A 24,562-nucleotide genomic window follows, 5' to 3' on the forward strand; every position below is an offset into this window, starting at 1 on the left:
TTGCACTAGCTAAAACACTCATGAGCAACTTAGATGTCTTCGGGAGTCTGCACACTGGCACTCAGGAGAAAACAAGCTAGGCTTCTGTCTTCCTCCAGCAGAGCCTGCCCCCCACCCTACCCCCAGGATAGTCAGTAGAGACCCTCAGAACCACCAAGAAAAAGAGAGAGGTTCCAACAAAGGGGAGACTACGGTTTCTTCATCTGCTACTCCCCCATTCTCCAGAGCAAGAAAACAAATTTGATGCCTTGCTTATGAGTCACTTGGAGCATATAGAGGATTGGTACTTTTCCTCTTCTTCATATTGTCAACTGCCTGTTTTGTTTTCAGGAGGCCTGGAACCACATTGCCTCAGACCACTGGGTCTTAGATATCAATGAAGTGTGGTATTCCATACTTTTTCAGAGCCTTCCTATTTCTTCTTCCCCATCCTTCTTCAGGGCCCCTTCTCGTTAGAAGCTGTTACAGCAAGAAGTGGACTCACTTGTAAATCTCAGAGCAATAGAAGAAGTGCCTCTAGAATTCAGGGGAATGGGTTTTACTCACATTTATTTTCTAATTTCATAGAAGGGGGACTGACTCCCAATCCTGGGCTTGGCACAATTCAATGCCGTCATCTGCCGTTTCGAATTCAGGATGGTAATCCGAGCCTCTACAATCCTGTTCGTAGATCCTTAGGACAGATTAATGGCTCTTGATATACAGGACGTGTATTTTCACATAACAAATCACCTGGTACACAAAAAATACATGAGATGACAAGTTAGAAGCGTCTAATATTGGCACAGATTTCTGTCCTTTGCTTTATCAACAGCACCAAGAACCTTCACCAACTACTTGGCAGTAGTCACAGCTCTGATGAAGCAAGGGATCCATGTATACTCTTACCTCAACAGTTGGCTCATCTGGGAAACATCCCACACAGGTGATTGACTCTATTCACCAAATCCTACAGCTCAACAGTTTGGGTCTCAGTCTCAACAACCCAGAGAATAGAGTTCAGAGTACTGGATTCCGCAACAGCAAACACTAGTCTGTCTTAGGACAGATTCAAAACCATAGTGGATCTCGTCACCCAGCTGCAGGTTCACCCTCAAATATCAGTAAGAGTCTGTCTCTCACTCCTCAGACTTCCTGCATATATATCACACAGCATGTCAGAGGTCACCTACGCTGCATGCAAGGATGATTGAAATCTGTATATCTACCCAACAGATATCACGTAGACATGAGGGTGTAGGTCCGCTGAGAAGTTCTTAGTGTTAAATTGGATCCTATCCAGGTATACAAAGGAGTACCTTCTTTTTTTTTTTAATCTCTATCCACCAAACTGCTGTTGACAGATGCTCCCCCTGTGGGGCTCTCTCTTTTTACCTAGACGGAACAAAACCATTCAGAAATTCCCCTATACTTTCTGTAACATTTGCAGACAAGGATCAGAAAATGTCATCCTAGAGACTTTCTTAGGGGGTATCTGATTGTATTAGAGCAGGGGTAGGCAACCTCTGGCACGTGTTCCAAAGGCAGCACGCAAGCTGATTTTCAGTGGCAGTCACACTGCCCGGGTCCTGGCCACCGGTCTGGGGGGGCTCTGCATTTTAATTTAATTTTAAATGAAGCTTCTTAAACATTTTTAAAACCTTATTTACTTTACATACAACAATAGTTTAGTTGTATATTGTAGACTTATAGAAAGAGACCTTCTAAAAACATTAAAATGTATTACTGGCATGCAAAACCTTAAATTGGAGTAAATAAATGAAGACTCAGCACACCACTTCTGAAAGGTTGCCGACCCCTGTATTAGAGCTTGCTATGAGTTTGCCAGGCTAGATCCCCCCATACAGGATAGAGCCAGCTTCTCTGGAAAGATTGCCTCTTACTGAAACCTGTAAGGTGACTACATGGGGATCAGTACATACTCTGACACAGCATGATTCCCTAGTCAAGGCATCAAAATCTGACACCAGCTTTGGCAGAGCTGTCCTGCAGTCTTTATTTAAGTAGACTCCAAGCATTCACTTTCTGTCTGTCAGAACACTGCTTTTGATTCACCAGAAGTAGTATACAGATGGACAGCCACTCAAAGAAAGAATTACTAACCGTACTGTAATTGTAATTCTTTGAGATGTTATCCATATGTATTCCACAACCCACCCCCTTCCCTCACTATTAAAGTCCTGTAACATCTGAAGTTTGTATTGATAAAGGAAATGAAGGACATTTAGGCCTGCTCTGCCTGTTATGTCCTAGGAAAGGGAGTGCCAGGACACCTAAGGTGCAGCCCCGGCCCCAGTGGACACAGCTGGCCAAAATAATTTAATCTTGAGCACATGGGGCACATGCATACCAGAAGGAGAATAATATACAACTCATCTTGATGAACCAGTTGCTGTATGGTAAATAGCCATTCTTTCCTGTGATAGTCCTGTTACGAAAGGCCCTTGTGAAAAAAAATAGACATTGTGGTGATGGTGATGATTTCGGCTTATGAGACTGCAGCAGCCCTGCTATGCAGAGGTCTACACCTGTGAAAACTGTCTTAAGCTTTTTGCAGCTGTTTGCTTTTCAAAAGCTAGAGACCACCCTTAAGAACAGTTGTTTTGGAATCCGTATTTAGGAAACTGTTTCCTGGCTGGAAATTCTGCATTGAGTCACCACATAGGAAACTTAGAGTTGACTGTGAAGCTGCTCTTACAGCAAGCCTTATCTGATCATTAGATCACAAGGAAGATCAGTGCTGTGGTGTAGGTTAACTCCCTAGTCCTTTATCCCTTTGGCAGCATTTCACAAGCAACAAAAGATAGGTGCATGATCCAAGACAGGATATAAGGCATTCCCGGCATAAAGGAAAGCTGATTTTAGGTATTGTATGAAAGTGCAACAAGATTAAATTTTATTTGATGTCAAAAAGGAAAATTAAAGCTAAGGATTGTTTTGAGAAATGTTAAGATTAGTTCCTCAGTGTTTGCTCTTACAAGTGATCATTGCAATTAATGTTTTCCGTAACATCATAAATGAAAAGTGTTCATGACAGATATGTAGAATTCCTTCAGTTTTAAACATTGTGTCCTTTCAACTGAATACCTATTTCATATAGACTAGGGCAATGATCTCTACTCATCTTAGTAATGAACTTCAGCCAGTACAATTGCTGAAAGGAACAACATCTATTTGTTTTGTTTGGGCAAGGGGAAGTAGCCTAACTCTTGCTAGTCAGCAGTCTTTGGAAAGGAAATAAGGTTTGGAAATTACATGTATCCTAGGGTTACAGCGAATTATGATAATAATTTAAAATAAGTAAAAAAACAAGGAAACCTCTCAAACTACTTCCGTTGTTATTACATTGTCTTTAAATATTATAACCAGTTGTGTTTAAGTATAAATGTTCCGTTTTTGTCTAGCATGATGGATATTCATTCATGAATATTTAAAAAGTGTAATAAGATGACCTGGGTAACTTTAGGACTGTCAGCTTGACTTTGATCCAAAATAATGGAATTGATTATATTGGTCTTGATTAATAAAGAATTAAAGGCCAATCAACATGGATTTACAGAAAGTAGATCTTATTAAACCACCCTGATTTTTTGGAGATTTTATGTTTGGTTGATAAATAATAATAGTTAATATTATTAATGTAATATACTTTGACTTCTATAAGGCATTTGACTTGGTACCACACAGCATTTTGATTAAGAAACTAGAATCCTACAAAATCAATATAGCATACATTACATAGATTAAAAACTGACTGACAGGTCTCAAAATGTAATTGTAAATGGAATTGTCAAGTGGGTGTGTTTCTGGTGGGATCCTTCTGGGATTGGTTCTTGGCCCAGTGCTATTTAACATTTTTATCAATGACCTGAAAGAAAACACAAAACAATTAATGGTAAATTTGCAGATAAGACAAAGATTGGGAGAGTGGTAAATAATAACAATCTGGATCACTTGGTAAACTGGGCATGAGCGAACAATTTGCATTTTAATAAGACCAAATGTAAAATCATCCATCTAGGAAGAATGAATGCAGGCCATAGTTACAGAATGGAGGGCTCTATCCTGAGAAGCAGAGACTCTGAAAAAGACTTGGGGGTCATGGTGGATAATCATCCAAGCATGAGTTCCCAGGGTGATACTGTGGCCAGAAAGGCTAATGTGATCCTTGAATGTATATACAGGGGAATCTTGCATAGGAGTAGGGAGATTATATATACTCCCCTGTATTTGGCACTGGTAGGACTGCTTGTGGAATACTGTGTCCAGTTCTGGTGTCAGCAGTTCAAGAAGGATGTTGGTAAATTGGGGAGACTTAAGAGAAGAGCCATGAGAATGCTTAAGGTATTAGAAAACAAGCCTTATAAAGAAAGACTCAGTGAACTAATTCTATTTAGCTTATCAAAGAAAAAGTTAAGGGGTAACTTGATCACAGTCTGTAAGTACCTACAAGGGAAACAGAAATTTGATAATAGAGGGCTCTTCAGTCTAGCAGTGAAAAGTAGAAACAAAATCCAGTGACTGGAAGTTGAAGCTAGACAAATTGAGTCCAGAAATATGGTGCACATTTTTAACAGGGTAAATTACCACTGGAACACCTTATCAAGGATTGTGGTGAATTCTCCATCATTGGCAGATTTTAAATCAAAATTGGATGTTTATCTAAAAGATATACTCTGATTCAAACAGGAGTCAATTTGGGGAAGTCCTGTGACCTATGTTATAGAAGAGGTCAGACTAGTTGATCACAATGGCCCTTTCTGGCTTTACGATCTATGAATCTGTGAAAACCGTTCTGATCCTCAGGAATGACACTTACTTCTTCTGAAGTCAACAGCCTGTCACTGTCTTACAAATGGCTGGTTTTGTTCTTTGGTGAAAGCATTCTGGACGGTCAGGAGAGAAGAAATGTGAGTGAGGACAAATAAGAGAATTTTCTATATGACACAGTTTAAGGATATATTCACTAGAGCAGTGCCAATAATAGATTTTACTGGTTCACTGGCAATTCTGAAAAAATTAATTGTTAAACTCATAGACTTGTGGAAATGAGTTCCACAAATCAATTACATGTTATATAAAATATATTTCCTTTTTTCAGTTTGAAATGTGTTGCCTTTTAATGGAATGTCGTCTTGTTTTTATTGAGGAAGGAGAAATTGGAAGTGCCCAATTTACCTGTTCTTGACCAATCAATACTTGCACACTTCAATCCTATTCCATCTTATTTTTCTTTTTTCTAAACTACACAGTCCCAGCTGTACTAATCTCTCTCCATACAAAGGTCTGTCTTTCCATTTCTAATCATTTTTGTCACCTGTCTCTGCATCCTTTCTATATCTACTATACCTCTTTTGAGGTAAGATGGCCAGAACTGAACAAAGTATTCCAGGTGGGAGAATAACTTTGGTTAATATAATGCCAGTATAATATTTTCATGATTATTTTCCCTCCTATTCCTTAAGCATGCTAACATGTTGTTTGCTTTTTGACTGCCATTCTCCATTGAACAGAGGTTTTCAATGAGCTTTTTTTCTGATTGGTTACAGTTAATTTAGAAGCTTGCATTATACATGATATTTTAAATGATTTCTTTCAATTCCTTACTTCATATGCTGAATGTGTCAACACTAAGTTTCATCTGCCATCATGCTATCCATTCACCTTGCTTTAAATCCCTTTGAAGTAGGTCTGTTTAGGCTTGATTGACCTAAAAGATTTTGTCATCTGCATGTTTTGCCATCTCAGTCTTTTCCCAAGATCATTAATTAGCATGTTAAACAACACTCGTTTGTATAAGAAACACCTGAATGTTCATCTTTTTGCCATGTTGAAACTGGTCATTTATTCATGCTTCTTAGCTTTGTCTGTTAGACATTTTCTACTCTTTACAGTATTTTTCCACTCACCACATGGCTATCTACTTGCCTTAATAGCTTCTTGTAAGGGACTTTTTCAAAGGTTTTTTGAAATACTTTTAGAAAGACGGAGTATGCAGATAAGGACATTAAACTAGAAGCCACTTAACATCCAGAGAGCACTAAGTGATCCATGCAAGACACATGTTGGTCCATAAGGTAAAGCTATCAGGCATTTTTATCACCATATTCTGCAACACTAAGTAATGTTCTGTACCATTAGAAAGCTATTTACTTAGCTTTGTACTATATAACAATATATATTTCATAAGTATATATGTGATACTCTTAAAGAGTTCCCTGTTGTATTTCCTACAATGCTGGTGCTCAATTAGATTGAGTTCAGGATGTTCAGGATTCTTAATAATTTCATAATGTCCTTACTTCTTACAAGTTCTTTCTAACATCTTGTATTAAAATAGCATTGCAAAATTATACTTGCCTGCTGGGTGAACAATTTTAGCAGGTGAGTAAATTATGGTTAGGTTTGTCATTGTTATTAAGGTGAAGATGAATGATGAGTGGGTTTTGTACCTGGGCTAGTAGGTTTTCATAACAATGTGGCAACCCCATTTTAAAGTATTTTTAAGGACTTAATAGTGTTGTTTTTTTCACTTTATTAATTTTTAATTGCAGCTGATTCAACAGGAACTCACTCTCTCTATACAACTTACAAAGACTATGAAATCATGTTTCATGTTTCCACCATGCTGCCATACACTCCTAACAACAAGCAACAGGTAGGATGGACTTCGACCATTTAGAATTCCTCTGTCCTCCACCTCATAAAGTGGTTGTACTGTCAAATGATAACTGAATATTACACCTATAGCAGTGGCAGAAAGCACTTAACTTTGTTGAAGTATTGAATACAGAGTGATCTAAAAGAAAGTGAATAAACAGGAAAAAAAATAGGTCAACTGCAGAGAGCTTTGTGAATAATCTCATACTTAAAATAGTAAATAACTGCATTGGTATTTGACAACTACTATATGCAGCCTGTTAAAAAGTACTCTCCAGTGTCTAAACAACACAAAAATAGAAGAGATTGAATTACATCTGTATTGGGAATAAAACTGGCTAACTCTGTCACAGGATGCTAAGCAAACAGGTTTATGTAGGTCTCACTGTAGGCTCTTAATAGGTAGAAAGGACAGTCCTGTGAAAAAATGTATTTTCAATATATTTTAGTATTAGTTATTATCTGACATTTTCAAGAAGAGAGAACATTGTACAATAATATTAATAACGATATATAAAATCAGAAAAGATTCTAGTGCTCTATACAGTAAATAAATATTACTACTTGAAGCACTCAAATTCAGCAGCTTCTAATAAGAAACATGACTGCCATTAAGATTGGACAGCAGCACTATACAACAATTTATAATAAGATATGAAAAATTATTTAAAGTTCAGGGGGAATTTTAGGTAGCTGTAATGTATATATTCATACAATAATTACCAAAAGTGGAAGCTGGTGCTGTTATCCCAAAGACCAGGGGGATTTCTGTGCATTCTAGATTCAAGAATTTTAGCCTTCAACTGAATTTGTTCAAAGTTCAGAATGGTGAGCTTAGGTTCCATCATCCCTTCCTTCAGTCCACTGAAATCCTTCCAAGAGAGTGCACCTGTTCACGCAATACATGAAGAAGAAAAACACTTACATTAATTGTGAGTGACTGAAGTTCTCTGAGATGATTGCCTGCACAGACCCACATGGCACGCTCTCCACAGTCTACGGTCCCGGCTGTTAATCAGTGATAGGAGCTCAGGGACATGGCTGCAGTTTTTAATATGCCCTCAGTTCCAAAAATTCAATATCACGAGGGAACACATGAGTGGCCCCAACAGCCAAAGTTTCCCAGAGGGTTCTGGTAAGTAGTTCTCAACCAGGGGTCCAGGGCTGCAAGCAGGTTTCAGGGGGGCTGTCAAGCAGGACATGGGGCTGAAGCCTGAGGCCTCGAGCCCCGCCACCCAGGGCTGAAGCCGAAGCCTGAGCAACTTAAGTTTGCTGGCCCCCCTGTGGTATGAGGCCTGGGGAATTGCCCTGCTTACTACCCCCTAACGTTCCTTGGCTTTCATATGCAGAAAAACAGTTGTGGCACAGTTGGGCCAGGGAATTTTTATAGCATGTTGGCGGGGGGGGGGGAGCTCAAAAAGAAAAAGCTTGAGAACCCCTGGATATGGAGTCCATAGGTGTACCCAAGGGTGTTGATCTATAGAGGAAATAATCTCAGTTCCCAGTCGCTTTTTTTGTCCTCTTAACCATCTAATCGCACCTTAGCAGTGATATAGGATCTTACAAGCTAAACAGAGATGGACTGGTTCAGTTCTCTGAAGAGAGATCTTAAAGGACAAAAATATATATAGGTGTTTGCAGAAAGCTATTTTGGCCATGCAGTAGTTGTCATTTTCTCCTCAAAGACAGAATTAAATCAGTGCCTGTCATGGTAGTTGTGGGGGTGGGAAAGAGGAGTGCTGTATTGTTTGAGGTTCTGTCCTGTGTTTGAAACATAAAATCAAGGTCTTATAGTCATTAAAGCACCCTTGGCATCTTTTATAAGAGCAGAGATGTCAACTCAAGTAACCTGGCCAATTTCAAACTCAGATAATCACATTCTATCTACATAAATTCCCCCTACCTATACGTTTTCAGTTGAATAAATTTAATCGTCTCTTCCTTTCCTAAAGCATTCTGTAATGTTGCTGTGCACTGTAAAACAACTTCTTTTCAGTCCAGAAGTGGCTGCTTTTCTGTGATGAAGGAAGTTGGTATATTAATTTACAAATAAAACCTGAAACGTTTTATATTATTTCAAGATCACAGTTAGCATGAATTTTTGTTTACTTTTGTCTGCTAACCAACATTTTTGTTTTCATCCTATTATGCCCAGTTTGAGTGTTTATTGCAGAATTGCATTAGGATCTTGTGCTCTTTTGTGTGTTATAAAAAGTTTTTGTTGCGGTTATTTTTGCAGAAGAATAATATTTTTAGACTGTAGTGTTGGGTTTAAAAAAAAAACATCTTTGAAAAATACATTAATGTACACTGTCAACCAGTTTAAACCAGAAATATTAAGCTACCTCAAATTTGTAATAATTATATATTGAGTGTTGTTCAACGTCTAAATATTACCAGCTCATAATGTTAGCACTCACACACACACAAAGTAGACAAACTAAACCATAACATGCCTTGCATTACAATTTATTTGATTTTAGAATCACTTAAAATCTTCCCCATACATGGTCCTTTCTTTGTATTTAAAATAGAATTAAAACTGTTGTTATGGAAACAGAAAATGCAAGATGCTAGCATTTTGTCTAATATGTCAGACGTTGGCAAGTTCCTCATTTAAGTCCTCAGATATTTTGTGTATTAATGTCTGCATTGACTTGTAGAATCAAACGATGGCAATAGCTGCGTGGCTTACACAAAAATACCCCATAGTTAGTCATGATATTTAAAAATATAATTGCAGGAGAAATGAAAAAATTATGAAAAGATTGGTGCATTTTAACCTATTCTCTGAGATTTCCATTGTTGTCATCTTTTTAATTTTTTTTAGCTCCTGAGAAAACGGCATATTGGAAACGATATTGTGACGATTGTTTTCCAGGAAACTGGAGCACAGCCATTCAGCCCAAAGAACATTCGTTCTCACTTCCAGCATGTCTTTGTCATTGTAAGAGTGCACAACCCCTGTACTGACAACATCTGTTACAGGTAGCTATTATCAGGTTAACAGCAAAAAGGAAATATTGACATATGCTGATGCTTAGCACCTTTTTTGCATTCTTAAATGGAATACACTTTATTACTTCCTTTAAGGAAACAGTTTTCTGGATTTTGTGATGTTAATAATGTTCTCTAGCTTTCAAACGAGAATGGATACTGGTGGGCACATAGACATTTTCAGGAAACAAGTTGCTAAAAATAGTGCCTAAATAGGTGCGTTTGAACATGTAAAATAAGGATTTATTTCGTTACTGATTGGATACTGAGTTCTGGGATCCTTATATTTTTAATCATGGGGTTTAAAAACTGTGGTGCAGTTTTGAAATTAGGCTGTTATCCTTTTGAAAAATTTGAGGCTTCCAGATTAATTGAATTAGCACTGGATCAATCGATGTTTAATCTATTTGTGCTCATTAAATTTTTGTATTGAAAATGGATTTTATGCTCAGTTTTCTAAGATTAGGTAACTAATTTATATGTAGAAAGAACTTTTGGTATCATTTGATAGTATTCTTAATATTTGTAGTCTAGTAAAAATACAGATTTTTGTTGAGAACTCATAATGGGTTTGCTGCTTTTTGTGGAAAAGACTCAGGAATCTGAGTTCATGCTGCCACTTCAATGAAGCCACTGAAGAAGTGTGGCCAAATCTGCAGAAAGAAGAAACTGAGAGTTACATTTTCTGTCTGAAACCATATTTTTATTACACAGTTGGCTTCTGTACAGAAATGTAGTTTGCAGATTAAAAAGTAAGCAAACCACTTGGTTTCAGTGATACCTCTACATAGATACAGGAGTCTTCCCATGCATGGTAACTTGCAGGATCAGGACCTTTGTGTGTTTCATGTACCTTTCATGGGCTTAAAATTCTTCATTGATGGGTTTTCCACTACAAATACGTGATCCATATTTATACAATTCAGTTCTGAAAAGTTTTTATAGGAAATCTCTCAGAGTAAATTTGACTTTTTCTCCACTGGATTATTTGGAACAGTTTCACAGTACCAGAAATTTTCTGTCTATAATGCAAACCATTATCTAATTTCAAATGTATAAAATTTTCTATGGGCACCCATGCTATGCTCTGAGTGCTTGTACAGATTAAAATACAGAACTGCCCATAAATAATTATTTCCTCATAAATCAATAAGCATTCAGGATTCTGGATCTGAAGCCCTCTTCAACTTGTGCCATTTGGTGTAGTCTCAAACTGTTCCCAGATGCTGATTATTAAATTAAATTCTTATTGGGAAGACATGGTCCCCGCCCTGAAGAACTTGAAATCTCAGTAGAGACACATTGTGACAAGGGAAGAAAGAAGCAGGGGTGGGGGCAAGAGGGAAGAAGGGTTTCAAATACATAGCAGTGGGGTTATTTTTGTTTTAATGGATGCACTGGTTGCAGCTCTGTGGCTAAATTAAAGTTGAGTTCAGTCATTTTGTTATGTATGAAGAATACACTGTATCCTCACCAAAGTTACAGCACTTCCTTTTTTGACACCAAATGAATTTTCTGAGAATTTTCAAGTAAATCCCTTAATCTGTTTAAGGTTAAATTAATTTAAAATGGGTCCTTTAAGAAATTTAACACCATTTGGCAGGTCTTTTTTTGGTCACAAATTATTTCAGCTCAGCATTGTTGGCAGAGATGTGAATCTCTGGTGCATTGACTAGTTTCCAAAATGAAACTTTTGGGGTTAATGATTGATTTTTGTTTTCTGTTATAATTCTGGAGTTTCTCCTTCAGCAGAAGCTGAAGAATAATGCCCTCCTTCAGAAAAACTCTCAAAAATTGTTGTCACCTCTTACTCTCAATGGGATTGAAACATCAAGCTGCTTTCAGTAAATTTAGTCACCACCCGCATTCTCCAGTTCCTTTTTGCCTTTTGACAAAATAGGGATACACTGTCTTCCCTGAGGGCAGCTTGAGTTCATTCCCATTGGGACCAACAGGATACTATGGTCATTTTAAGAAGGCCACCTAAACTGAGAGCAACTTGTGACCTGAGTCCCATTAAAAAATACTGTGTGGTTGTTGCCATTTTGAATGAGGACAAAGCCTGGTGAATTTCTCTGAAGGATATTTTATGCACTGCTCTCTGTTAAGGACAGACTTTCAGTTATGAATAATGCCAAACATAACCGTTAATCCTAAATGTTTTTTCTGAAAAAGCTACTTGTTGCACAAAAGGTACCGAACGCAGGGGTGAGAGGGAGGACACAAGAGAGTGAAACCGGTGGATGTGTGCGCAGTGCACAGATTAACATAGGGGGTGGAAAGGTGGGGGGGAAACTTGGGGTTGTGGAATGGGAATGCAGGAAACAGCAGGGAGGGGGAATCTGGGATATACACCATAGCTGCTTTGTGCTTCTCTGTTGATGTAAAACAGCTCTATAAACCTCCTTTAAATGACCATCAGAGAAGAGCATGCATCCCATCCTCCCTCTGCTTCCTTCCCCCTCTTCTGGGAGGAGAGGTCTTTGTAAACCATACAAAAGTAACATTTCTGTTCAAGGGGTAAATTGAGCAGGAGTTTAGAGTAGTCAGATTTGGTCCAAGCAGTTCACCTATCCTGAATGACTGGTTAAGAAGACAGCTTTTTCCAACTGACACAGAGCAGTGCTGACCTTAAAGAAAACAGACCAATGTTTTTTAAAATACTTGGCTATTAACATTTTAATTGTGTTATTATTAACATATATTACAGTATATTATATTGGCCACATTCTCAAGTTAGTATAAACATTGTTTTTGCATGTAATTGTACCTGAAGTAAACATGCAAATACAGAGTTTTGTGTGGGTTTCCAATGTGGGGTATTGTGAAAATTTTGCACATTATATGTAACGAAGCATTTAGTTATTAGATTATTTTTTTAGCAGGGCAATTGAGAGCATTAAGAAGAGTGAGTGATTATTTACCTCTCCCGTCTATCCCCTTCTCCGATGTATACATTATAGAAAACTTTGAGAAACTAGCAAAGTAAAAAAATAATTGTCTGCATGTTAACTGCAGATACTTTGTGCCTCTGGTGAATCAAGCAACCCTTTCTTTGCCAGTGTAGGTCTGTTTGAAAATCAGAGGGTGGCCTGAGAAGGGCATACCTGTGGGTTCTGTAGATTCCATAAACCGCTAGGGAGAAATTAAAATGTTGACACATCACTTCTTCATTTCTGTATTTCTTCTAGTGTTGCTGTGACAAGATCCAGAGATGTTCCATCCTTTGGACCACCAATCCCAAAAGGTGTTACCTTTCCTAAATCAAATGTGTTCAGGGACTTCTTACTGGCCAAAGTGATTAATGCAGAGAATGCTGCTCATAAATCCGAGAAGTTCCGTGCCATGGCCACCAGGACTCGCCAAGAGTACTTGAAAGATCTAGCAGAAAAGAATGTCACCAATACACCCATTGACCCATCTGGCAAGTTCCCCTTCATTTCACTTGCTTCAAAAAAGAAGGAAAAGTCCAAACCTTATCCAGGAGCAGAGCTCCATAGTTCTGGTGCCATTGTGTGGAGTGTCCATGCAAAGGACTATTGCAAGGGTATGGAAATAGACTGTCTCCTGGGTGTATCTAATGAGTTTGTAGTTCTCATTGAGCAGGATACAAAGAGTGTGGTGTTCAATTGTTCCTGCAGAGATGTGATAGGGTGGACTTCAACGGACACAAGCATCAAACTCTTCTATGACAGGGGTGAATGTGTTTCTGTGGAGAGCTTTATCAACAACTCTGATGATATCAAAGAGGTCGTGAAAAGGCTGGAGGTTAGAATTTTTTTTTTTTTTTCTAAATTAAAATTTGGTCTTTGTAACAAATGAATTACAATGCTTGCAATCGCTGTTTGTTAATTAATTAATTCCACAAGGCCACTTCCTGTTTTCTCTCTCTATTCCCCACACACACACACACACACACACACACACCTCTACTTTGACCTACCAGAAAGTAGCCAGCCATTGTTGGTTGTTTTGCATCAGTCAGGAGTAGCTGATGTTGTTTAAAAAGAATGAGAAAAAATTTGGTACCCTCAGGAACCATCAGGTTGTACAGAAAATGCCTGTCTAGTCAAATGATCTTATCTATTTCTCTTGTTTTCTCCTTACTCTGTCATATCCACGTTATATTTAGTCTCAAATAAAGTTTGAGTAGGAGTTGCCTTGCTATGTATCTGAACAGTGCCTAGCAAATCAGGCCCCAATCTAGATTGAGGCCTCTAGATGCTGTCTCAATACAAATAATAATAATAATAAAGTAAAATAAACAATTCATTGCATTGTTATTGTTTGTCTAGAAAATGTCTGTCCATCTTCACTATTTGTCCACATAATACTGTGTCATGAAGGAAAGACGTATTTGTAGCAGCTGTGTTCTCCACTACATTAAAAATAGCAATTGTAGAATGAACAAGAGGGAAGGAGACACACATGCCATTGGTTCAAGCATTTAGAACCTGTAGTCACCCTGGTGCCAGTTAAGACAGTGGCAGAAGGTTCCAGTTCCACTAAATTGGATAGTTACACGCCATCAAACTATTGTACTGAATAATGGAGAAATGGTAGTTTTGTGAAATATCCACAGACCTAGTAAAAATGTCAAATTTTAAATATGAAATACAGGTGCTTGTGTAAGTCCTCCACACTTACCTGTTGTGCACTGCCACATTCCTTTAATGTTCCTATGAAGTAAGTGGAATTTTAAGGCAGAACTACAATACCACTAGTTAATGCTGTGCAATCAGCTGCTATCTTAAATATCCAGCTTGAATAAAGGGACTTGTTTGAACTGGTATTGTATATATCAGTGGGGACTTTTCTTGGGACAAAGTACTTCTGTTCCCTTTCTCCATACCCCATCTTGGACTGTGGCTGTAAAACCCAGAATTATAGCCCTCTCAGATTGTAATTCATTACACTAATCACTCTTTCCTCTTCATTTCAATTCTCAGTTTGTGACAAAGGGCTGTGAGACCACGGAGATGACTTTACGTAGGAATGGACTGGGTCAGCTTGGTTTCCATGTGAACTATGAAGGCATTGTGGCAGACGTTGAGCCCTATGGCTATGCTTGGCAGGCAGGGTTACGACAGGGCAGCCGGCTAGTGGAGATCTGCAAAGTGGCTGTAGCCACTCTAAGCCATGAACAAATGATTGACCTGCTGAGAACATCAGTAACTGTGAAGGTTGTCATCATTCCTCCACATGAGGACTGCACTCCACGCAGGTATTGTGAGGTGACAGAATGAGAGTTAATGCCATCTAGAGCTACCTTTGGGCAAGAAGTTTATTTTGTTCTAAAAATGCAGAACTTTTCCCCCTTGGTACTTTGACATCAGAATAAATTCTGGCCTGTATAAAGATTATAAAAGAATTATGTTACAGCATCCCATATTGTCAACTGAAACAAGTTGCAAAAGGGGGCACGCTGTCTAAATTTACACTTCAGCTCCACAAAATATCTATTACATGTACAATAGTTTAGTAAAAATCATAATACTCTCAAAGTACCCTTCAAACTCCCACAAACACCTTGTGCAGATCACACATCTCTGAACTGACAAGTGTACATTTATGATGCATCAAAAATACTAGTTAATTTTCCTCTCATTCACAGAGAACTTTTAATTCCTATGGATCCTTTTCCCCAATGCCAGATGTTCCATTCCCCTTCCAGCCAAGCAAGGCTACATGTGACTAGAGCCAATCTATCTATCTGTGTATGTATTGGTCAGGGAACTTGCTGCAGATTGAGACTGTCTCCTCAGTGGCTGAGCTTGCTGACTCCACAGCACTCTCAACCCTTGCTGAGTTCCAGGCAGGCTGTCAACTTTTTTATTGCTTTTATAGTTTTTAAATGTAGCTTTTGATCATAGATAAACTTTTATCTGGTGGTTTTCTTGCTAAACTGAACATTCCCAATTTCCTTCATCTTTTCTTAGAGCTCTGTTTTCCCAATCTGTTGATCATTTTTATTGCTTCTCTATTCAGTCATATCACGGCATCTGATTCCCATCTCTCAAATACCATGTATTAATTCCTCATAAACAGTATTTAAATATGAGAGAAGGTACCTATGTAGACTGAACTTGCCCACTTTGTCAGCTCAAGGTTTGTGCTTAAATTTGGTTAGAAGAAAACCAAGTACAAGAATCAAATGTGCAAATGATCTTTTTGAGGAGGTACTGTGTTACAGTGATTTGTGACATTATTATTTTGAGATGTGATCATCATCATAACAAAGGAGACCACCTGCAAGTTAGATAGGAGTCCTAATTGTAAAAAGCCCACTTTTGTTTTTAATCTTTTAGAATTGCCATAAGAACAACCAGGGTAGCCCATTTTGTGAATGAGAATCAAATGAGGGGGAAAGAACAGGTGCTACAACTGTCCCTAAAGTGTCAGCACAAAATTGAATGCATGTCAGAGGTTGAAATGAGAAGTGGCACAAGATCATTCTTGTGAGCTATTTGAAATGCTTTTGTACAGTATCTGGCCGGATCAGCAAATGAAAAGTCCAGCTGCAATCATGGCAAAAAGGTTAGAACATAAAATTCTAGCACAGATCCCACTTATTTCAGATATCTTGGCTGAATTAAATTAAACACAGCTAAAAGTAGGCTTAGCTTCAGTCTGGCCACAATCACAGCAGGAAGAGCTATAACAGTATTTTTCAAAATACTCACCCTCGTGACAGTGGTTTTGTTATTGTGTTGGGGCAAAGATCATAAGTAGCTTATTACTCAGTTATAAACTTCCGAATGCCAATTCCTTGTCCTGCCTACTGCATCCAAAAAATTCATAATGATTTATACATTTTTACATTTGTAAATTTTCGTAAATATTGAATAATAAATATATCATTAAAGACTAAAGTTAGATCTTTGCACAAAGCAATTTATTTTTAGCAATAAATTTTCCAAAGTCAAATTTCCTTTTCTGCATAATCCAGGAGATAATTTATTATTTGTATTACAGTAATATCTAAAGGCCCTAATTGAAGGGGACCCATTCTTCTATGTGCTATACAAACACATAGTAAGTCATCCCTATCTCAAAGAGTTTATAACTTAAATATGCAAATGTAAAAGTGTGTGGCCATCCCTGCTGTTCTACCTCTGAGGGAGACCACGCCTTGTTGCAGTCGCACCCTTAGCATGGCAGTCAGTTAGGGGTGAATTAGCTGTCTTTAAAGCTCAGGCCACTTGAGCTGGGCTGAGCAATAACGAGTCTATGTGAACCCTGGCCCTCAGGCAGGGCGAGGCACCAACTGTTAGGGGCTCTGGCCTGCAGTTATAGCAGAGCAGCAAAGGGTCTATGAGCCCCAGCTCTCAGTCAGGGTGGGTAGCCAGCAGTTAGGGGCTCTGGCCTGTCATCAGGGCAGGGCAGCAAAAGTCTATCAGACCAGGCCCTCAGTCAGGGCAAGACCACAAGCAGTCTAAGAGCTCAGCCCTCATTAGAGGAGGTCGCCTAGGTTAGAGCAATAAAGGATCACTTCATCAGCTGTAGCTCACAAAAGCTTATGCTCAGATAAATTTGTTAGTCTCTGACTTGGTGCCCTGATGGGCGATCCACTGTATTCAGTATTCCATAAGGATAAGGTCTTGTTGCAATTGCACCCAAAATTCACTCCTAAAGTAATCCCGGACTTTCACATAAATGAGACAGTACACTTACCTGTATTTTTTCCAAAGCTTCATACAAGCAGTGAGGATAAGTGACTCCATTCCCTGGACATGCATGGAACATTAGTGTTTTATCTGCAAAGAACAAAATCTATCAAAATGTTACCTAAACTATTCCTTTCCCTAGCAGAACAAATAAGAGGCCTCTAACAGAACACAGGCATCTTCAGTAGCCTCACTTCAATAAGTGTCACTCGATGATATATGCAAAGGGGCTAAATGGAGTTCCATTCATACCTCCATGAGATATGCTATAGTACAAGCCGCCACAGCAGACACGTCCTATGGAGCAGCAGTTCTGTGATCATTTATATCAGCAGCATTCTCACACCTATCTCCTCTTGTGAATACTGCTTGTCAGTCGCTCACAGTGAATACAGATAGGGACCATCACTGGAAGAAGAAAGAAGTTACTTATCTTATAGTAACTGGAGTTCTTTGAGATGTGTAGTCCCTATCTGTGTTCCACTACCCTCTTTTCCTTCTGCCTCAGATCTTTTCCTTGCTTCACAGTGGAGAAGGAACTGGAGAAGCACTTATTCTGCACTGCCCCTTATAGCCTCAGTTCACAGCATTAGGAGATGTGTCAATTGCTCTGCACATGTGCCCTGCTGGCAAGAATCTTTTGGTCTCAGGCACATGAAGTGCGCGCACACAGTAGAATACAGATACTGTCCGCACATCTCGAAGAACTTAATTTACTATACGATAATGCTGTTTATCCCAAAGGCTTCTAGTGGCCAAATTAGAGAGAAGCATCTAAAGTTCAGTAGGAGAGACGTGTTGCTTTCATAGATTATAAGGCCAGAAGATACCTTTGTGATCATCTAATCAAGCCTCTTGTATAACACCGTCAATAGGACTTCCCTTAATTTCTGTTTGAACTAGAGCAACTGTTTTAGGAAAAACAGCTGGTCTTGATTTAAAAATGTCTAGTGATGGAGAGCTATGACAACCCATGGTAAGTTGTTCCAATGGCTAATGACACTCTGTTAAAAAATGTGTGCCCTATTTCTAGTCTGTCTGCCTTTGGATCTTATTACGCCTTGTCTGCTAGACTGAAGAATCCTCTATTATCAAATTTCTGTTCCCTATGTAGGTACTTATAAACTCACCCCTCAAATCACCCCTTATCCTTCTCTTTCTTAAACTAAATAGATTGAGCTTCTTGAGTCTTCCACTATGTCATGTTTTCCAATTCTTTAAATATTCTTGTGGCTCTTCTCTGAATCCTCTCCAATTTATTAACATCCTTGAACTGTTGACACCAGAACTGGACACAATATTCCTGTAGCAGTTACACCAGTGCCAAATACAGGGATGATACAACCTCTCTATTCCTACTTGAGATTCTTCTGTTTATACGTCCAAGGATCTCATTAGCCCTTTGGGCCAATCACACTGGGAGTTCACATTCAGATAATTATCCACCCTGACCCCCAAGTCTTTTTCTGAGTCTTCCCCCGGAATAGAGTCCCCCATTCTGAAAGTATGGTCTAAATTCATTCTTCCTAGATGTATGTTTTTTACATTTATTCATATTAAAACGCATATTGTTTGCTTCTGCCCAGTTTACAAAGTGATCCAGATTGCTCAGTATCAGTGATTTGTCTTTTTCGTTATTTACCAGTCCCCCAATCTTTGTGTCATCTGTCATCTGCAAGATTTGGTATTTGTGGAATCTAACAAGCATTGAACTTTTAGGGAAAGTGGGGTTGATTATCCAATGTATGTCAAAGGTATAAAACTTTTTTAAAAATGTAATTCATTTTGGGTTAGTATTACCTTTTTGGTTTGTAAAGCATTATCTCAAAATTAGCTGTACTGGGAATCTCAATTTTATATTTTTCTTGTGTCCTAGACAAGATCTAGCATGTGGGATTTTTTCTTTTCATTCACAGGGTAAACATTTTGAATGTATTCCTTGCAGAGTTTTTAACCTTAAAATGGTCAATATCCAGTGAACAGATAAGGTTAATCAAACTCTGATTAAGCTTCATTTTTAAAAAAAAAGTCATATCCCAGTTGGTGCAGCTGACTGCATGATCCTGTGGGAGGCCTTATGTTTGAAGAATTTCTGATGATCACTTTTATGTTTACTTTTAATAGGTATGTTTTAATATCTCCAGAAGATTCAATCTTTTTTGAGGGTTTCTTTGCTTTCTATCGTTCAGTGAAAGCAACAAACAAAAAGCCTTTTGTTGGTTAAGGAGGAGTTCCTGGTTCATGCGGCTTCACAGTTCCTTGTTCAGGCCCTGCCTCATTTGACCTGTAAATTAACCCACTATATAAGTTTTAAATAGACCATTAATTGACATTCTCTTAATGTGTATATTAATATTTTGCTCTGGGACTGTAGTAATATTTCACATCTACTGGTAGAAGGGAGGGTATAAAGCAGTGCTCTGAACCGCTGAACTTGAAGGCTTTAGTGACTGGTGCATTAGTCTTCCTGTTCTGTCCAAGCCTCTGCTGGTCCCAGTGCACTTCTTCTGTCCAATTCGTATTCTTTTGTTTGTTCTCTAACCTGCAGTGCTGTTTTGGTAGCTCCAGATTCTTCTTCAAATGATGGTCCCAATGTGAATTCCACAAATGGGTGCACATGTGTGCCATGCGCCTGAGTCCGGCAGTGTTAGTATCCATTGACCCGCACTTGCATAGTGTGTCTCCTCGTGCTCCCAGCTGAGGATATAATAGGTAGTGCCTCTCCAGTTGCCTTTCAGTGCCGCATGGCCTGTGTCGGAACCCCAGTTCCTTTGTGCTCTTAGTTTTTCTAGAAGAATGACTTACTTCTGATTTGGTATATATAGCTGTATACTGTCTTTTCTAGGGTAGTTAAATTATTACAATTAGTGTAGTTTCTTTCCCCATTTGGGGAAATACTTTATGGAGGAAGCCCTGAGACCGAGGGCACACTCAGATCAGGGACTGGGAGACCCCCTGTACAGCAGCCATTATTGGCAGTGAGCGCTCCTCTGAGCACCTTGCATGCCCCAGAATCAATGGTACTGAAGGCCAATGACAAGACCCTGCACGAGTGTAAAAAACACTCTCATGGGCATAAGAACAGATCCCCGCCATGGACTGCTCCCAAGTGCAGCGTTTTCTCCCCAAGTGGGGCCAGGTCTGGTGAGATGTCGCACGCGGATCCAGCCAGACCAGTGCCCATGTTTCCCCATGTGGAGGGTAAGACCAGGTGCAAACAGGATCCGACGCTGCTAACAGCAACCTTGGAACCCAGGCATTCAGAATGCCCACTGGCATGTGCTGCCTGATCTGCTGGTACCTTTGTGCCTCCCAGACAGGCTGGCTCAGCAGATGCAACCAGGCCCCTCTGGCATCTCCATGGGAACACTGTGGACTCCTGTACACTCTGAGCCTTTCCTGTTGGCAGAGGAGCTGAACCTACCCTACCCACAGTCTCAACTCCTGTCTGGTTCTCTCACCTATGACATCTCTACTCCAGAGGATGAACCTCTTCTGCTGCTGCCCGAGAAGCCTGTCCCATTGCGACACCGCAACCCTCCAGTACCGACGATTCCCTCTTTGCCAGAACAGTTGTCAGAATCCGAGGAGTGCTCGGAGACGGAACCCTTGTTCTCCCTGATGTAACACCAGAGTCTAGACTCATAGCCCAGACTGCCTTGCTCCTCAGTATATGGTCCGGTAACGGAGGCCTGGAACCGCTACCTGTGAGGGTCACCATACCTGAGGGACCCTTCTTTTTGGCCATACTGGGATCCCTACCACAAACACCAGGCATCATCTCAGGTGTCCTATTGGCTGTACCCCACTTGCCCATCAATGCCGTCGGTTTATGAGGAGGAGGCAGACATTGAACCAGTACTGCCAGCCCCTCTGATCCCTGCTGATGCATCCTCATTGCCTGATGAGGCACTTATTCTGCTCCCGCTCTCTCTGCCATACAACCCCCATAAATATCAGGACTTGCTCTATAGGGTAGTGGCAGACCTGGGTACCCAGTCCGAGGAAGATCAGACCCACAACATCAACTTCTGGGCATCCTCCAACCCCAGGGGCCCTTTTGGGTAGCTTTACCCATTAACCAGGCCATCCTTCAACCAGCGGGGCAATGTGACACATCCCTACCTCCTGTGCCCCCACACCTAAGAGGGCGGAGAGGAGATATTTTGTGTCTGCTAAAGGACTGGATTTTTTTACACAACCAGCTCGCTGGTTGTCCATGCAGCAGCAGAGCAGGCACTCCAACACCCTCAGAAGTCTACCCTTCAGACAGAGTAGTTAAGTGGATGGACCTGCTGGGCATGAAGGTATATTCTTTGGCAGGGCTGCAGTTCTGCATTGCTAACTACTAGGCTCTGCTAGCCAGGTATGATTTTAACAACAACAAACCAGCAGAGTTCAAGGACAAGCTGCCACCGGCGCATCAGTAGCAATTCCAGGGGCTGGTAAACAAAGGGCATCTGGTCGCCCAGGTGGGCCTGCAGACCTCTGTGGATGCAGCCGACGTGTCCTCTCGCACTCTAGTGACCGAGATAGTTATATGTACTGGGACTCATGGCTACAATCATCCGACTTTCCCACGGAGGTCCAAAGTACAATTGAGGACCTTACCTTTGATGAGAACAAGTTGTTCCACAAAAAAACAGACAAATCCCTCCATTCACTGCAAAACTCCAAAGCCACACTACTGTCCCTTGGTTCTGTGTATATATACACCAGCTCAGCGATTCAGGCAGTACTGAAGCCCTCGCCCCCATGGGACATTAATCTTGTTCTCTCCATCCTCACAAAGCTCCCTTTGAGCCGCTGGCAACATGGTCCCTCTCCCACCTCTCAAAGAAAGTGACATTCTTAGTCACCATTACCTCAGCCAGACAGGTCAGTGAACGAGCATCCATGATGGCAGACCCTCCCACCCACGATATTCCACAAGGACAAGATGTCCTTAGAGCTCCACCTAAAATTCGTCCCAAAAGTGGTGGAGTGCATCCACCTGCCAGTTTTCTGCTCCAAACTGCACGCCTCCCCAGCTGACACTTCCTTGACGTCCGCCGTGCACTTGCATTCTACCTACACAGTATCCTATCCTTTCACACATCGCCAAAGCTATTGGTAGTTGTCATCGAATGGTCAAGGATCAAGCCCTGTCATCCCAACAGATCTCCAAATGGGTGTCAGGGAGCATCCGCGCATGCTACAAACAATCCAACATACCCCTCTGATAGTCACAGCGCACTCTATGCAAGTGTGACTCATTGGCCTCACTAGCAGACATCTCCTGGCAAGACATCTGTCACGCAGCAACATGGTGCTCCATCCACATGTTCACGAGACACTACGCCATCGCATAAGCGGCGCTATAGATGCTGCCTGGGGTCTGGCCATACTGCAGACCACACTTCCATTGGGATCCTCTCACCCACCTCCACACTGATCACTGTTTGCGAGTCACCCACATATCGAATACACATAGGGACCATCACTGAAAGAAGAGGAAAAAGAGGAGGAGGTTACTTTTCTCTAACTGGAGGTTCTTTGAGATGTGTGGTCCCTATCTGTATTCCACTACCCACACTCCATCACCTCTGCTTCAGACTGGATTCCAAAATGGTTAGAGGGAGGCTGGAGTCGTGTTGACCCCGTACTACCTGTTGTACCCTTGGCTGGGGGCACACGGAAACTTACTACGCACATGCAGGTCAACAAACACTGCTAAGAAACTCTTCTGGACTCAGGCGCAAGGTGCACGTGTGCACCTACATATGCAATACACATAGGGACCACACATCTTGAAGAACCTCCCATTACAGGTAAGTAACCTCCACTTCCAGCCTCATAATCACCATTGTGGGTTAAAGCAGGATTTCTCAACCCATGGGTTGCCAGAATGTGTCACAAAGGATCATGGGGGAAATTTAGTCCCTGCAGAGATTGGAGCCCACCTCCAAGGGGGTGGGGGAGATGGAACCTCAGGGAGTTGCAAAGCCCATCCCGCATTCACCCTGTAGAGCTGGCTTCTGTGGATCTAGTCCTGTGGGGCTTTGCTCCCAGCTCCAGGCATCATGCCCTGGAGTATGTGGTCACAGTGCTGCTCAAGTTTGGCCCAGCTGCACTTTTGTCATGAGGATATGGGTCAGACTGGGCCAAATTTGAGTAAGTGCGCTGTGACCCCGGAGGTCTCAGTGCCTAGAGAAGGAGCCATCCTCAGCCAGCCCCGTGGGACAGGAGATGCCAGTAGGGTATGCACAGTGTTGTTTAGTTACTCCTGGGGGAAGTCTGTGCCACTGCGCAAGCACAGAATTAATTCCCCTTGTAGATTTTACTCTTTCCCTGGGAAAAATTGATTCACGCACCCCTCCCTGGTAGCGGTGTGTGGGGGTGGGGGGCATGTCTGGTTTGGGCATTAGGAGCAGCCAGGGTAGTCACAAATCACCACATTGGGAGGCAGCGCTGAGCTCTCTCTTTCTGGCTCTCACTCACTATCGTGGTGTGCTCAGGGATGGGCAGCGCTATAGATGCCCCAGCGCTATAGACACCCCAGCCAATGGCTCCTAGCATGCACTGGGCTCCAGCTGCTAGTTCCAACTGGGTGGGTGGGAGAGACACTGCACTGGCCACTCCCGGGGCAGGATCAGACCCATCTCCGGGAACCTCATCACTCCCCAGCCTGTCTTCCCAACCCCCATGCATCCTGACCCCCTCATATACACCCAGACTCCCCCTGCATCCAGACCACCTGCCAAGCCCCACCCCCTGTATCTGAGCCCCAACCACCTTCACTTGGACGCCCCAACAGAGTCCCATTCTCCCTACACCCAGAATCCCCAAACAAGCCCGTGTATCCACATCCCAACCCCCAGACTCCCAGCTGAGCCACCCGCACCGTGATTGCTCCACACACAACCCTCTCATTCCATACCTGGATTCCCCCCACCACCACCACTAAGCCCCTCCACACTTGGATCCTGCCGGGTTGCGCCTGCTTGCTTCACATCTGGATCCGGGGCGGGGTAGGGCTGCGCAAGTGTGTCTGTGAGACTCTGTCCCGCTCGCTTGCTGTGGAGCCATATAGATGTGTTAATATGCCTAGTAAGGAATCAGTTTGTCAAAAAAACATTTTCTGAATCTTTTTTGTTGCTTGTATTGTTAGACATACTTGCTGAAAGGTATTTTGAAATAAATTACCAAAATAATTGAAAACGGCATGATTATGTTGTGTTATTTTGACAAAATATGCA

At 41.1% G+C, this 24,562-nt stretch overlaps 1 protein-coding gene across 3 annotated transcripts in view; it reads left to right on the forward strand.

Moving 5' to 3' along the window:
* Positions 1 to 24,562, forward strand: part of SIPA1L1 (signal induced proliferation associated 1 like 1) — a 161,934-nt gene that overhangs the window by 76,216 nt on the left and 61,156 nt on the right. For all 3 annotated transcript variants that reach the window (XM_074955583.1, XM_074955585.1, XM_074955584.1), the window contains 4 exons: positions 6,555 to 6,658; positions 9,491 to 9,648; positions 12,849 to 13,425; positions 14,607 to 14,881. In XM_074955583.1, the coding sequence (XP_074811684.1) occupies positions 6,555 to 6,658; positions 9,491 to 9,648; positions 12,849 to 13,425; positions 14,607 to 14,881 (1,114 nt within the window). The remainder of the gene's footprint in view (positions 1 to 6,554; positions 6,659 to 9,490; positions 9,649 to 12,848; positions 13,426 to 14,606; positions 14,882 to 24,562) is intronic.

This window comes from Natator depressus, chromosome 6 (genome assembly GCF_965152275.1).
Source record: "Natator depressus isolate rNatDep1 chromosome 6, rNatDep2.hap1, whole genome shotgun sequence".
Classification (NCBI taxonomy): Eukaryota; Metazoa; Chordata; order Testudines; family Cheloniidae; genus Natator; species Natator depressus.